General features: G+C 41.7%; 1 protein-coding gene across 3 annotated transcripts in view; it reads right to left on the bottom strand.

The window, feature by feature from the left end:
- Window positions 1–16,141, bottom strand: part of adarb2 (adenosine deaminase RNA specific B2 (inactive)) — a 776,642-nt gene that overhangs the window by 14,989 nt on the left and 745,512 nt on the right. For all 3 annotated transcript variants that reach the window (XM_072576158.1, XM_072576159.1, XM_072576160.1), the window contains one exon: window positions 6,181–6,359. In XM_072576158.1, the coding sequence (XP_072432259.1) occupies window positions 6,181–6,359 (179 nt within the window). The remainder of the gene's footprint in view (window positions 1–6,180; window positions 6,360–16,141) is intronic.

The following is a 16,141-nucleotide window of genomic DNA, read 5'->3' as shown; positions in this document are numbered from 1 at the left end:
CCCTTAAAGACATTCTTCTACTGGTGTCTGTTGAATTCAAACGAGAACCTTGGGATATTGACTCAACGCTAACTGACTGTGCCACACAGTCCCATCATTAAGGCTTGATTTATTGATAGTCTTTCAGATGATATGGTAATGCTGAATTAATTGAAGACTGAACACTTGTTGTGCTGAAAGCTTTACACAACATTATTGTTCTAGGTACAATGTTAGAGAGATATAATCCTTTAACTTGTCTCCAAAAGTAAGGAAAGCTTGCTTCAAGAAAATGGCATGTGCAGGAGAATCGTTCAAAATGTCAGATCAATAATTTATGAACAAAAGAAAATTGCTCTCACAACTAATTCCACTGGGATACAAATGCAAAGTCAAAGTTTAGAAGAATATTAGATTTTTAAAAATATCTGTTTTTCACTTACAATATAAATTAAACAGTAAAAGAATTTATGTTCCAACAACATAAGATTGAATAGCCTAATTATATAGCCAAAGTAACATCTGAAATTACACCAACACATTACTGACAGGAGTATTAGTATAGCATTTAACTAAGGAAGACATGGAAATAAATTGAAAAGGATTTACATTGAGTTGAAGAGCTTCAGGCTCCTAGTTTTGAAATTTCCTAATATTAATAAAACGTTGTGTGGATAATACAGATTTTATATCATTGAGGTTACTGGATACAGACCACTTATAAGCTGCCAGAAATAATTTTCACTAAATCTGACTACATAGAGGAAATTCTTAGCACAAGGAAGCCTCATTCATGACATTTACTACATTACTGATCAAGCCCCTCAGGGATGTATCTTAGTAACTGATAAAGTGTAAATCTAACAACCCATACATTATTGAGGATGATGAATTTTGAATGGGAAACATTATGTGAATAGTCTATAAGACTTGAAAATATCAACAGGCTTTGAGTCAGTCACCGCATACAACATCTCATTTATTCTTTCATGGGGTGTGGCATTTCTGCCAAAGCCAGAAATTGTTTTAGATTAGATTACTTACAATGTGGAAACAGGCCCTTCGGCCCAACAAGTCCACACCGCCCCGCCGAAGCGTAACCCACCCATACCCCTACATCTACATCTACCCCTTACCTAACACTACGGGCAATTTAGCATGGCGAATTCACCTGACCTGCACATCTTTGGACTGTGGGAGGAAACCGGAGCACCCGGAGGAAACCCACGCAGACACGGGGAGAACGTGCAAACTCCACACAGTCAGTCGCCTGAGGCGGGAATTGAACCCGGGTCTCCGGCGCTGCGAGGCAGCAGTGCTAACCACTGTGCCACCGTGCCTTTGCCGTTGCCTTTCCTTAACAGCCCTTGAGAGATCTGAAAGGAGCTGTATCAATGCAAGTGTGTCTTCCTTTAAGAGGGATTGCATCCACGAACATCACTATGCACAGGTCATTCAGAAAGTAATAAGTCATGGAGGAACTTCGGAATTGTTCGCAATCCATTTTCCTTCCCGACCCAGGCAGGAAGGCCCTGATAGTCAGAGGGAACTACACCCCCTCTGGCAGGGGACCCAGTGCGTGGAGGTGGTTTTTGTCACTGGTGAGACTCTTCCTTGTGTCATGAATAATCTGGTTTAGATTGGCATTTCACCCCATCTCCCTACCCCCATTTCTTGGGATGCTGGCTTGGCTGAAGCCTCCCCATGGGGCTGGGAAACATTGAAGTCTCCATTGCTGCAGCCCAGGAAACTTGCCCTACACAAGCTATCCAAACTGGCCTGTTGTCTCTGAATCACAGAGTCACAGAAATGTTGTGTTGCAGAATAAAGCCATTGTGCCTGCACTGGCCCTGCGGATGAGAAGTATAACTTAGTGTCATACTCCTAGTCTTCGCCTGTACAGAATTTCTATTTAAATAACCTTCCAAAGACCTCTTGAATGCCTCAATTGAACCTCAAACATTACTCTTCCAGGCAGTGCATTCCAGACCCAAAGCACTCATTGTGTGAAAAAGTTTCCTCTCACATTACAAGTGCTTCTTTTGCAAATTATGTTAAACCTGAATTCTCTTGTTCTTTCGAGTAGAAAGAGTTTGTCCCTATCTAGTCTCTTCCATATTATGTTAACCACTGCCAACCTCTTCCATTCCTCACACTCAGAAAGTTGTCCACTGGCAGGATGACTCAAGTGACCAACAGAATGCAGTTGCCTGCCATATTCTCATCCCTCCTCATCTCCTAGCCCACCACTTGGTAGCTGGAGAAAGTCCTTCCTATGTCCTTGTTCAATCATATGGTCAACAGCAATCCTGACAGGCTTACACCATGTTGCCAACTGCTGATGGCAAATTCCAAGCTGTGCTAAAAGCTTGTTTACACTGGAGTACTGAGCTGTGAATCTCCTCTCTTACTTAGCACAATCAGTGTGAACTAACCATTGCCAACTTTAGTTCACTCCAAACAATTCCTGCGAGAAGCAATACAAGTGAAGTAATTGAGGATGTCAATATGACAATGACCATTCACCAATAACCAGCACTCTCTCCCTCCCTCAGGGTTGTTCTCTGTGGTTGTTAAGCTGTTAACAGGATATTGGCAAGGCCTGTTCTGGAGTACTATGTGCAGTTCTGGTCACCTTGTTATAGGAAGAATGTTAGTAAATCAGAAAAGAATTATCAGGAATGGAGGGTTTGAGACATAAAAATAGAATGGAAAGGCTGGGTCTTTTATCACTAGAGCGTAGGGGGTTGAGAGGTGACCTTTTTGAGGTTTATAAAGCCATGAGGGGTACAGACAAGATGAATGCTAAATGTGCTTTCCCTAGGCTGGGGGAGTTAAAAACTAGGGGGGCATATTTTTAGGACGAGAGGAGCACATGAGGAGCAATTCTTTTACACAGAGTGTGTGGAATGAACTGCCAGAGGAAGTAGTGGATGTGGGTACAGTTACAATGTTTAAAAGACATTTGGATAAATTCACAAATAGGAAAGGTTTGGAGGCAAATGGGCCAAAGTGCAGGCAGTTGGGACCAGTTTAGTTTGAAAACATGGTTGGTGAGGACTGGTTTGACTGAAGGGTATGTTTCCGTGTTGTATCACTATATGACTCTCTAATTAACTTGTGGATGTCAAATATGCTTTGTATGCTTGGGGCTGCAATGGGAAGCAATATCAGTTCAGTAAGGCATTTGGTAAGGTTCCACACGGCAGGCTATTGAACAAAATACAGAATTTTGGGATTAAGGCTGACTTAGCAGTTTGGATCAGAAATTGGCTAGCTGAAAGAAGGCAGAGGGTGGTGGTTGATGGAAAATGTTCATCCTGGAGCTCAGTTACCAGTGGTGTGCCGCAAGGATCTGTTTTGGGGTCAGTCCTGTTTGTCATTTTTATAATTGAACTGGATGTGGGTGTAGAGGGATGGGTTAGTAAATTTGCGGATGACACTAAAGTAGGCAGAGTTGCAGATACTGTCAAAGTGGGTTACAGAGGGACATAGATAAAATGCAGAGCTGGGCTGGAAGTGGGAAATGGAGTTTAATGCAGAAAAGTGTGAGGTAGTTCACTTCGGGAGAAGTAACAGGAATTCAGTGTACTGGGCTAATGGTAAAATTCTTGGCAGTGTAGATGAACAGAGAGATCTCAGTGTCCAGGTGCATAAATCCCTGAAAGTTGCCACTCAGGTTTATAGGGTGTTAAGAAGGCATATGGTATGTTGGCATTTATTGGTAGGGAGATTGAGTTTTGGAGCCACGAGATCATGTTTCAGCTGTGCAAGGCCGCACCTGGAGTATTGTGTGCAGTTTTGGTCACCGCATTATAGGAAGGATGCGGAAGTTTTGGTAAGGGTTCAGAGGAGATTTATTAGGATGTTGCTTGGCATGGAAAGAAGGTCTTACGAGGAAAGGCTGAGGGAACTGAGGCTGTTTTCATTGGAGAGAAGAAAATTGAGAGGTGACTTAATCGAGATGTATAAGATAATCAGAGGGTTAGATAGGGTGGACAATGAGAGCTTTTTTCCTCAAATGGTGAAAGCTAACATGAGGGGACATAGCTTTAAATTAAGGGGTTATAGATTTAGGACAGATATTAGGGGTAGTTTCTTTACTCAGAGAGTAGTAGGGGCCTGGAAACACCTGCTTGTAACAGTAATGGACTTGTCGATGTTACAGGCATTTAAACAGGCTTTGGACATACATATGGATAATAATGGAACTGTCTAGGTTAGATGGGCATCAGATTAATTTTACAGGTCAGTGCAACATCGAGGGCTGAAGGGCCTATACTATGCTGTAATGTTCTAAGTTCTATGTTCTATCACTGTGGAAGGCAATAAACATACCAAAATCATATATAGAGAGTAGTTTGTGAAGTTGAAGTCTGTGCTTGCCTACCCGTAGTTCAGATAAAAATCAGCGTCACCACCAGTTTCGATCCCTCAACTGATAAGCTGTCTCCTGGCCCTGAGGGATAGGGCACCATTACAATAACCATGGGACACTTCAATATGTGGGTAGATTAAAAAGAAAATCAGGTCAGTAATAGATCTCATAAAAAGGAATTTGTGGAATGTCTACAAGATGGTTTTTTTGGAACAGCTTGTAGTAGAGCCCATCAGGGAACAGACAATTTTGGAGTCAGTGATGTGCAATGAGGCCAAGTCTTTGAGTGTATTTAAGACAGAAATGGATAGATTGTTGATTAGTAAGGAGATCAATGGTTGCGGGGATAAGGCAGGAGAATAGGATTGAGTGGCAGAGCAGTTCTGCTCCTAACTCTTATGGCCTTATGGAAATTGTGTTGCATGTTGCAGATAGAAATTCCTGATCTTGCCTCATGATTCAAGAATTCCTATTGTTGGAATGGAGCATAGTATAAGTCTCTGGAGCTGCATAATCGAAAGTGATGGGGAAAAGAAGCAAGGCTGATGTGAGCAAAAACATTTTCACACAGTGGGACATTGTTACAGAGCGCATTGCCTGGGAATGTGGTAGAGGCGAGTTAAACTGAGGCAACCAAAAGGGCATTGGGGGAATTTTAGGATATGAATTATATGCCAAGGTTATGTGGTGAAAGCAGGGCTTTAGGTAACCATGCTCATTTGAAGAGCCGGTGGAGGCAAGCTGGGCTGAATGGCCTGATTCTGCACCATAATGATTCTGTGATTCTGTGACACCATTGAGAGAAGGATACTCTCCACATGAATTGGGGGGCAAGGGGAGAAGATGCATTCAGAGCTAATGACTTGAGCATTGTTTTAACTCGCGCATGTGGTCGGAAAAGCTAATCATTGAATTTTTTGGTTCTCCTTATAAAGTGAGCATTGAGAAGAGATTCAATTGAGGCGTTCAAAATCATGAGGATCTAGTTGGAGTGGTGAAGAGAAAAACTGTTTCCATTGGTGGAAGGATTGTTAATCAGAAGTTACCAGTTTAAAAGTGATTGGCAACGGAATAAGGATGACATGAGGGAGAAGATGTTTTTGCAGCAAGAGGTTAGGATCTGGACTGCACTGTCTGACAGTGTGCTGGCAGCTGAATCAGTTGTGGCTTTTGAGAAGGAATTTGCCAAGCACTGGATGAGGAAAGAAAAGAATCTGAGATACAAACGGGACAGGATAGGCATGTAGAACTAACTGAATTGCTGTTGCAGACAGACGGCATGCAGATAACCAAGTAAACTCCTTCTCCACTGAAACCACTCTCTGTTTCTGTGAATTGAGAATGTGAAGGAGAAATAACAATCTACATATTCACTTTCACAGGGACTTAAATGTTGTGGGAAAAATGACCTGAGTAACTTTGCTGGAGCCTTACAGAATAAATTCTAACATTGGCAGAAGGACCCTATGGGGGCAACTGACCAAATGTTTGCAAAAATAGCTCCTATTTAAGAAGCATTTTGAGGGATGAGAGAGCAACAGAGAAGCATGTGAGTATAATCAGTGGAGGAAAGTGAAGATGATGGTATGATAGGGGTGGGAAATGCCAGGTTGGGTGAGTGAAGAATGTAGAAAAATACTTCAGAATCAGTGCCAATAGGCCAGATCACTTAGTGTAGAAACATTGAAATTCATGGGATATTGACTTTCTGATGCGCTCTTGGACACGGTTGTCCTCCGTATAATAGGGTGCACTAATAAATTAGTACTGATTGCTGCTGTAGCACAAAAAGCATGCATTGCTGGATCACTAAATATCTTTACCTTGCCATAAAGCTTGGTCCACTGGGTATAAAGTGCACGTTTGCAGAGTCTGGACGAGTGACCCAAGTCTCCCTTTCCAGTTGTGGCATTAATGACCTCTAGGTCAGAGTCACCCAATGTCCAGTTTACACTGAAGCTTGGAGACTTCCCCTGCTGACGAAATCCAGTGCTACTGATGCCTGCAGAGAAATGAAAGCAAGTGAAATTAGAACAGAAGCAAAGGCCTACGTGGTGAACCGACACAGGAAAGAGGTGCAGAGCCTTTCCCCGGTAAGAAAATGTTAAAAACTTTGTAAAAAAGGATCGTTGTGAAGTATGTGTACTCCCCAGACACACATTTTCTCTCACACATTATTTCAGAATGTCAGTGATTTTTATCATTACTGAGGTTAAAAGGTATAAAAGGATGAGCTGTTGACTGGCCTCTCTTGATGTTAGAGTCATAGAGATGTACAGCATGGAAACAGATCCTTCGGTCCAACTCATCCATACCAACCAGATATCCCAACTCAATCTAGTCTCACCTGCCAGCACCCGGCCATATCCCTCTAAACCCTTCCTTTTCATATACCTATCCGGATACCTATTAAATGTTGTAATTGTACCAGCCTCCACCACTTCCTCTGGCAGCTCATTCCATATGTGTACCACCCTCTGAGTGAAAACGTTGCCCCTTAGGTCTCTTTTATATCTTTCCCCTCTCACCCTAAACCTATATCCTCTAGTTCTGCACTTCCCCCACCCCAGGGAAAAGACTTTATCTATTTATGCTATCCACGCCCCTCATGATTTTATAAACCTCTATAAGGTCACCCCCTCAGCCTCCGATGCTGCAGCCTATTCAATGATATAGCTCAAATCCTCCAACCCTGGCAACATCTTTGTAAATCTTTTCTGAACCCTTTCAAGTTTCACAATATCTTTCCAATAGGAAAGAGACTAGAATTGCACGCAGTATTCCAACAGTGGCCTAATCAATGTCCTGTACAGCTGCAACATGACCTCCCAACCCCTGAACTCAATACTCTGACCAATAAAGGAAAGCATACCAAATGCCTTCTTCACTATCCTATCTACTTGAAACTCCACTTTCAAGGAGCTATGAACCTGCACTCCAAGGTCTCTTTGTTCAGCAACACTCCCTAGGACCTTACCCTTAAGTATATAAGTCCTGTTAAGATTTGCTTTCCCAAAATGCAGCACCTCACATTTTAGATTAGATTAGATTACTTACAGTGTGGAAACATGCCCTTCGGCCCAACAAGTCCACACTGACCCACCAAAGCGCAACCCACCCAAACCCATTCCCCTATACCTAGCGCTAATGGGCAATTTAGCATGGCCAATTCACCTAACCTGCACATTTTTGGACTGTGGGAGGAAACCCACGCAGACACTGGGTGAATGTGCAAACTCCACACAGACAGTCGCCTGAGGCGGGAATTGAACCCGGGTCTCTGGCGCTGCGAGGCAGCAGTGCTAACCACTATGCCACCGTGCTGCTCATCTGCCACTTCTCAGCCTATAGGCCCATCTGATCAAGATCCTGTTGTAATCTGAGGTAACCTTCTTCGCTGTCCACTACACCTCCAATTTTGGTGTCATCAGCAAACTTACTAACTGTACCTCTTATGCTCACATCCAAATCACTTATATAAAGATGAAAAGTAGAGGACCCAGCATTGATCCTTGTGCCACTCCACTGGTCACAGGCCTCCAGTCTGAAAAACCTGTCTGTTGACCTCCTCAGTATATGCATGGATTTTCCTAGGAAATACTGGAGATAGATGATGTTACAAATTGAAAAGAGAGTTATGGGCTGTGTGTGAACTATGTGTTAACAGAGCAGTTTGACAATCCTTGGATCACAGCGACCACTGGAACGTGCAACTCAAACCAGCTTCCCATGAGCCTCACTCATGTTATAATTTGTTTGGAAACATTTTACTAGAGTGAATGCATCTTGAAGGAATGCAGTTGGCCTTTTAAAACCTTGAGAAGGGCAAATATCACTTAAAAAGGATTCTAACGAGGACAGATCTCTCAGTCGCTCTTAACTCTTCCTTTCACTGGTGCTGCTGGAACATTCAGTGGTTTTTTCAGTTCTATTTGTGATGTAGAATATAACTTGTGATTACATCTTGAATGACTTGTAATTAAAATCAATGGGATGACTAAAAAGTGTTTAAATGTGCAAAGAGAAATTCAGTGTATTGTTGGCACCCGTCTGGCTTCGAGTCAGAAAACTCAGAATTAGTTTTTCATGGCCTCTTTTAACCCCAGAAATGTGACTTTAGCCCTTCATTGCAGATGCCACCTCCAAATGTTGCCCTGATCAGCTGCTTTCATTTCTGCACGCATCTGATCTCCATTCCCTCGATCTGCTGCATCTCCCGTTTACAGTAGCCTGTCACATCAGTCCTACCATATTTGAGTGCAAGTTCTGTTAAAATGATATGAATATGAAAAGTTGGACTGGAAGAAGGCATTGAACCTTATTATTCTTTAAGCAAGAATGTTGGCATATTTCAATGTCTCTGCTAGTTACTGGAGAAAAATAAGGCTTGAAATAAAATTCAGTTTCTAATCTAGATGTATTCTATTTAGGGACTGGCAAACAATGAGGAGGAACTGGGAGCATGCTGCCCACCTCCACATCATGCCCACTTTAACTTAGCTTTTTGGTCCCAGCCATACTTTGGTCTTGGCTTCAACTCCTTCCATTCATTCAGGAGTAAGGAGAGTGAGGCATATGATGACTGGCAATGGGAAGGTGATGGTTCTGAATAAAGGCAGAAGTTATATTTGCCCTCTAGGCCAATTGTGCATTATTAAACAACAGAGGAGAATAGAGTAGAGTTTGATGTGATCTATCACAATTTGATGATAGACGGCTAAATTCCATGTAGACTATTACAAATTCCTGATTTCTCTCTGTTCATGTGCGTCTCTTTTTCTCTTTGTTTCCTCTACCACGTTGGTGACCTGCAGAATGTCAGTGATTTTAATCATTACCGAGGTTAAAAGGCATGAAAAAATTGTCTAGCCTCTCTTGAGGTTGACCTTCTCAGTATATAAATAGACGATGCTGAATGCATGAAATGGATTTTCCCAGGAAATAGTGGAGATAGGCTTTGTTGTAAATTGAAAAGAGAGTTTGGTAATATTTTAATGGAAGACTAGATGGAAGGGTAATAGAATATAATGTGGCTTTTCTTAAGCCATGAGATCAGCTGCACGAACCACAATGTTGTTTTCTGATGCTGTTATCACTGTGTTCACATAATTCATCAACCACAGAAATGCGTGGTTCTCAACACAGATTTTCCATTGTTACTCTCCTCTATTCTGACCTTTGTGTCCTCACTGTTCACTGGAGTAGTACCAGATGATTGGTGGGTGGCAAATGTTATTTCCTTGTTCAAGAAAGGGAATAGACTTGACCCTGAGAATTACACAACAGTCAGTCTTACATCAGTGGTGGGCAAATTATTGGAGCGGATTCTGAGAGACAGGATTTATGATCAGTTGGAAAAGCATCGTTTGATTAGAAATAGTCAGCATGGCTTTGTGAGTGGCAGGTCGTGCCTCACAAACCTTATAGAATTGTTTGGGGATGTGACAAAACATACAGATGAAAGTAGAACAGTGGATGTGGTGTGCATGGATTTTAGCAAAGCGTTTGATAAGGTTCTCAAAGGTAGGCTCGTTCAGAAAGTAAGGAGGCATGGGATACAGGGAAATTTGACTGTTTAAATACAGAATTGGTTGGCCCTTTGAAGACAGAGCGTGGTAGCTGATGGGAAGTATTCAACCTGGAGCTCGGTGACCAGAGGTGTTCCACAGGGACCTCTTCTGCGACCTCTGCTCTTTGTGATTTTTATAAATGACTCAGATGAGGAAGTGGAAGGATGGGATAGTAAGTTTGCTGATGACATAAATTTGGTGGAGCTCTGGATAGTGTGGATGGCTGTTGTAGGTTGCAATGGGATGCAGAGCTGGGCTGAGAAATGGCAGATGGAGTTCAACCTAGAAAAGTGTGAAGCGATTCATTTTGGAAGGTTGAATTTGAATGCAGGTTACAGGGTTAAAGGCAGGATTCTTGACAGTGTGGAGGAACAGAAGGATCTTGGAGTCTATGTCCATAGATCCCTCAAAGTTGTCATCCAAGTTGATAGGATCGTTAAGGCGGCTTATGGTGCACTGGCTTTCATTAGCAGGGGGATTTAGTTTAAGAGTTGTGAGGTTATGCTGCAGCTCTATAGAACATTGGTTAGACCACACTTGGAATATTGCCTTCAGTTTGGTTGCCTCATTATAGGAAGGATGCAGAAGCTTTAAAGTGGGTGCAGAGGAGATTTACCAGGATGCTGCCTGGACTGGAGGGCATGTCTTATGGACAGAGGTTGACAGAGCTAAGACCTTTTCAATGGAGCGAAGAAGGATAAAAGGTGACTAGATAGAGGTGTACAAGATGATGAGACGCACAGATAAAGTGGATAGCTAGAGATTTTTTTTCCCTCAGGGTAGAAATGGCTATCACGAGGGGGCATAATTTTAAGATGATTGGAGGAAGGTTTAGGGAAAATATCAGAGGTAAGTTCTTTACACAGAGAGTGGTGGGTGCGTGGAATGCATTGTCAGTGGTGGTAGTAGAGTCAGATACATGAGGGACATTTAAATGACACATGGAGAGGCACATAGACAATAGTAAAATATAGGATATGTAGTTTAGTTTGATCTTAGAATAGGAAAAAAGGTAGGCACAACATTGAGGGCCGAAGAGCCTGCACTGTGCTGTATTGTTCTATGTTCTATTCATTTCCCCGGAGAATGGTGGACCGCTGGGAAAGGCTTGTACTATTGAATTCCTTGAAACTCAATCTGCTTTTGGTGAGGGCACACCTCAGCTCTTGTAAATGGTAGACAATGTAGGTGACCCATGGCATGAGTAATCCATTTGATTGTCTAGTTGAGTAAGGGAGGAATCCTCTGATTTGAAAAAAAAATCTATTTTTTCCATGTTTTGGGGAGATGAGGTTCAGGTTTGGGGGATCAGGGCCGGGGTGTGTGGAAAGTGTATGCATAGTGCTAAACAAGGAATACCAATTGTTTGGGACATGCTGTATATATCTGGGGATCATTACGGGTCAGTCAATAGTCCTATGCTCATACTTGTAAGCCACCCAGTGCTACTGTGCATCAGGAGCAGGCCAGGAGAGGAGCTGTCAAACCTTTGTTGCTGTCAGACCAGAGTTGATCGTGAAGATAATATGTTAGTTGCAGCTGATGGGGAGGGAGCCAAGTGCACAATTTAAATGTAAAATGCACATTAGCTCGTCAAAACTGTAAAGAAACGCCAGGTAAGTGGCTTCTTGAATGGTTTTGGTAGAGACTGACTCTGAGGAATTACTGAGGCTGACAGTGAGACTAAGCTGAATTAACATGACTGTAAGTTTTAATAAAAGGCTTGGGTAATGACTGATGTTAATTCAGCTCCTTCATACTGTCAAATTGTCAGAATCAGTTATTCCTCCCAGTTTAGTATCAAAGAGCACTCTTCAAAACCCATGGCGTTGTCACGAAGGGGAAAAAGAAATCAAAAGGAAATCAGTCAAAAAGAGAGAAGTTTTACCCATCCTTTTGTAAAAAAAAATCAAAGATCACTCTTTAAACTCTGCCTTCTAAAAAATAAAACAAGTAAGGATCTACTCCTTTGTGGTTAATCTTAAGTCTCCAAAGCTGGAGGGTTTTGATTTAGGTGGGAATAAAGTCATACAGCATGGGAACAGACCCTTCAGTGCAACTAGTTCACAGCAACCATGTTCCCAAACTGAACTAGTCCCATTTGCCCATCTCCCTCCAAACCTTTCCTATTCATGTACTTATCGAAATGTTCTTTAAATGTTGCAACCGTACCTACGTCCTCCACTTCCTCTGGAAGTTCATTCCACACACGAACCATTCTGTGTAAAAAACGCTGCCCCTAATTGTCCTTTTTAAAATTCTCTCCTCTCACTTTAAAAATATGCCCCCTCATTTTGAACTCCCCCACCCTAGAGATTAAAAAAAAGATAAAAAAATCAGAAACCTAAAGCCAAACAACCTAGAACCCACCCACCTCGGATTGTAACATGCAAATGTCATTAAAAATGATCATGACATTGTTGGATTCTGATAGAAACCTCACTGACTCACTTTAGGGAAGGAGACCCAGCCTCTTGTTTGGCTCATGCTACATTCTTGGTTGACTCTTGACTGGTCTTTAGAACATAGAACATAGAAAAGTACAGCACAGAACAGGCCCTTTGGCCCCACAATGTTGTGCCCAGGTTTAATCCTAATGTAAAATATAATAACTTAACCTATGCACCCTCAACTCACTGCTATCCATGTGCATGCCCAGCAGTCACTTGCATGTCCCCAATGACTCTGCTTCCACCACCACCACTGGCAACACATTCCATACGTTAATGCCTTTGTAAACCATTCTGTGGTACTCAGGGTAATTAGGAATTGGGAATAAATGCTGACAAGATTAGGTGATATATTTAAAAACTGGACAGGCTTCCTATGCTATATCAGATTCTGCTGACAGGGTATGCTATTTCCCTTTGTGTTGACCTGTTCTATTTTGATGGCAGTGACTGCCAACATAACTGTGCTGCAATGACAAGTCACCTGTCTCTATTCAGAGATTATCATGATGCTGAATGCTGGGAAACGCAGTGTCAAGATTTGTTAGAATTAAATATTTCAAAGGGTTCTGACATAATTTGCTGTTAATAAAACACACAAAAGGAAACAGATTAAAATGAAAGCCTGTTTTATAAAATTAACATACTCAGTAACCATTCAACAATCCTGTTGTTTCACTGGTTCACCACAACATTAAGAAACCATGTGCCTAATATTTCCAAATTGTGTTCTTTACCCAAGTACCAATGCTTCATTAAATTGGCTTCTGTCTAAGTAAGCAATTATCTCTAAAATGCAAATTAAACTTAAATTAAGAAGTTAATGACTGACATTTTAAAAATAATAGAAAAAAATTATGCCGTTCAGCAACAGTGTGCACGATCTGGCAGCTAAAATCATAAAAGTGAAATTCTAAATTTCAGCCTTGTATTTATTTTACTTTTAACACAGAGTTTAGTTATACAGGTGCACAACCCTTTATCCGAAATGCTCGGGACCAGCTGGTTTTCAGAATTCAGAATTTTTTGAATTTCAGAACAAGTGACAGTTTGATGGTGAAACTTTTAAAAATCTTACCAGAGGAGCAGACTCGCTGAGTAAAACAGGCCCTGAGACAGAATTGAGGCCTGCCATGCTGGGCCGTGCCTCCCCCCTCCCTACATCGCATCTGAGTGACACGCATTGAGTGGGTGTTGACTTGGGTTAACTGTTTGCACGCCAAACAACCTTGTTAATGAGAAAAATACTTCACAAGAAAACCTTCGGACTTCGGAGCTTTTCAGATTTCAAGATTTTGGATAAAGGGTTGTCGACCTGTATAATAGTCATTATCTTCCTGTATGCAATGTTATTTCCTCAGGTGGATGAAAATTGCCAAGTTATTACATCCCACACAGAGAAAAGTCAGTAGAGGGTATGGTAACTTGGTGCAGTTTATGCAGTTGAGTTCCTTTATTCTAAGTTTTGAGTTGGAGGTTGACTTGAATTTGCCACTGTTGGATGACTTACTTCAGTTCTCAGTTAAGTTGCTGGCCAGAAATCTGTACAAACATAAGATGGTGTCTCCTGTCTAGGTATAGAGTTGTGCTTCAGAGCACACTATGAGGGATATGGATGAGGTCTTTGGGACCAAGGGACTTTAAGAACTGGGAGAGATTGAGAATAAAAATAGAACTCTTACTCTGTGCTTCAACTTATATTGCAAAATGGAACATGTTAGATAATCAAACTTATTATTAAGTTAGATATTATTAAGTTAGATAATCAAGCTTATTATTAAGTTAAGAAATATGCAACATCTGAAAGAGAACAACTTTAGATGACAAGAATGCAAGTAAGTGTGTGAAAATTAATCTCCAGGTCAAGTTCTTCAATATTGAGGGAAAGAGAAAGAATTGGCTATGTTACCAAACAGAATCAATACACAAGTTAGAATTTCATTTTTATGCTTTTAGCTGCCAGACTGTGCACACTGTTGCTGAAGAGCATAATTTTTTTCTATTATCTTTAATATGTCAGTCATTACCATGAAGATTTGATGATGATAAAATATGAAGGCAAGGACATTTAACTGACTCGACAATTCTGTAATTTACCAGCATGGGTCCTGTGAATGGAGGGAAGGAGTTATATTCTGGGAGTCTGGAAATCCTGTTTTCCATGTTCGCTGTAGAATTTTAATGACACAGGATTCCCATCCTGCGACTAGCCTGATTGACAAGCCAGATTCCCCTCTGAGCAATGATACTCCAGAAGAGGTTGCTGCTGGGATAGTGATAGTGTCAGGCTGGGGAAGGGTTGTTGTGGGCAGCCACTAATTCCCATGGAGGTCCAATCCCTGAGGTGCCAGATTTCTCATCTCCTTGGGGCCATCCAATTCCTCATCCTTGAGTATTCCTATGATGGGCTGGAAGCTGGGAAAGCTTAGTGGGCTGGTACCACGACATTACAATTTTATATGAAAAGGGAATGACTCTCATGTTTCGTAGTGGCAGAAACAATTCAGAACAATGGTTTTAAAATGTCTTTCCATTCTAAATTTGGGTGAACATCGAGTGACAATAAGGTCAATTCATATTGTTCAATAAACTATGCAGTTGCATGACGTCAGTAGAATCTATAAGTATATGGCACTTGGTTAGAACAGCTCCAAATACATTATACTTGCAGATAATATCTATCTGGCATCTATTCTTAAATTAAAATTACAGGGGTAGTATTTCTACTCTATTGTTTTAAGATGTCCCTAAAGCTGCTGGCAAGCTTTAAAAAATGAGCATCATCTGAAAGGCCTCTGCAAACAAGTGCACAAGATTAAAGCTTGTATCTTCAAAGCAGGCTATGGCTGGTGTAAGGGCTGAAAAATGCGTTGCTGGAAAAGCGAGCAGGTCAGGCAGCATCAAAGGAGCAGGAGAATCGACGTTTCGGGCATAAGCCCTTCTTCAGCTCCTTTGATGCTACCTGACCTGTTGCGCTTTTCCAGCAACACATTCTTCAGCTCTGATCTCCAGCATCTGCAGTCCTCACTTTCTCCTTATGGCTGGTGTAAGTGGACAGCACCAAATTCAGGTGAATTAATGTCTTGAACCAGTGCAAAACATTGCAGAATACATGAACTGACACGGCTTTAGATGGCATTCATGCTAAAGCAAAATATTGTGACGGCTGAACATTGGAAACAAACACAGGAAATGCTGGAGAAACTCAGCATCTGCAGGGAGAAGGAGAGTTACGATTTTAAGTCTGGTTCGAGTTTTTCAGAACTGGAGTTATGGAGTCATACAGCTCAGAAACAGACCCTTGTGTCCAACTTTGTCCATGCCCACCCGGTTTCCACAACTGAACTAGTCCCATTTTCTTGCGCTTGGCCCATATGCCTTGAAACCTTCACTATCCATATATCAGTCTAAATGTCTTTTAAATGTTGTTATTGTACTCACTTCTACCACTTCCTCTGACAATTTGTTCCAAACACGCACCACCCTCTATGTGCAAAGGTCATCCCTCAGTTCCCTTTGAAATCTTCCCCCTCTCACCATAAACCTAAGCCCTTGAGGTTTTGACTCCCCTACCTTGGGCAATAGGCTTTAGCTATTCAGCTTATCCATGCTCCTCATGACTTTATAAACTTCTACATGATTGCCCTTAGCTTCCTACGCCCCAGGGAAAAGTTTCCCAGACTATCCAGTCTCTCTTTATAACTTAAACCTCCAGTCTCAGTTACATCTTGTAACTCTTTTTTGCACTCTTTCCAAGTTTAGTT

Source organism: Chiloscyllium punctatum, chromosome 8 (assembly GCF_047496795.1).
Source record: "Chiloscyllium punctatum isolate Juve2018m chromosome 8, sChiPun1.3, whole genome shotgun sequence".
In the NCBI taxonomy this organism is placed as follows: Eukaryota; Metazoa; Chordata; class Chondrichthyes; order Orectolobiformes; family Hemiscylliidae; genus Chiloscyllium; species Chiloscyllium punctatum.
This window is presented reverse-complemented; position numbering and strand designations above follow the sequence as displayed.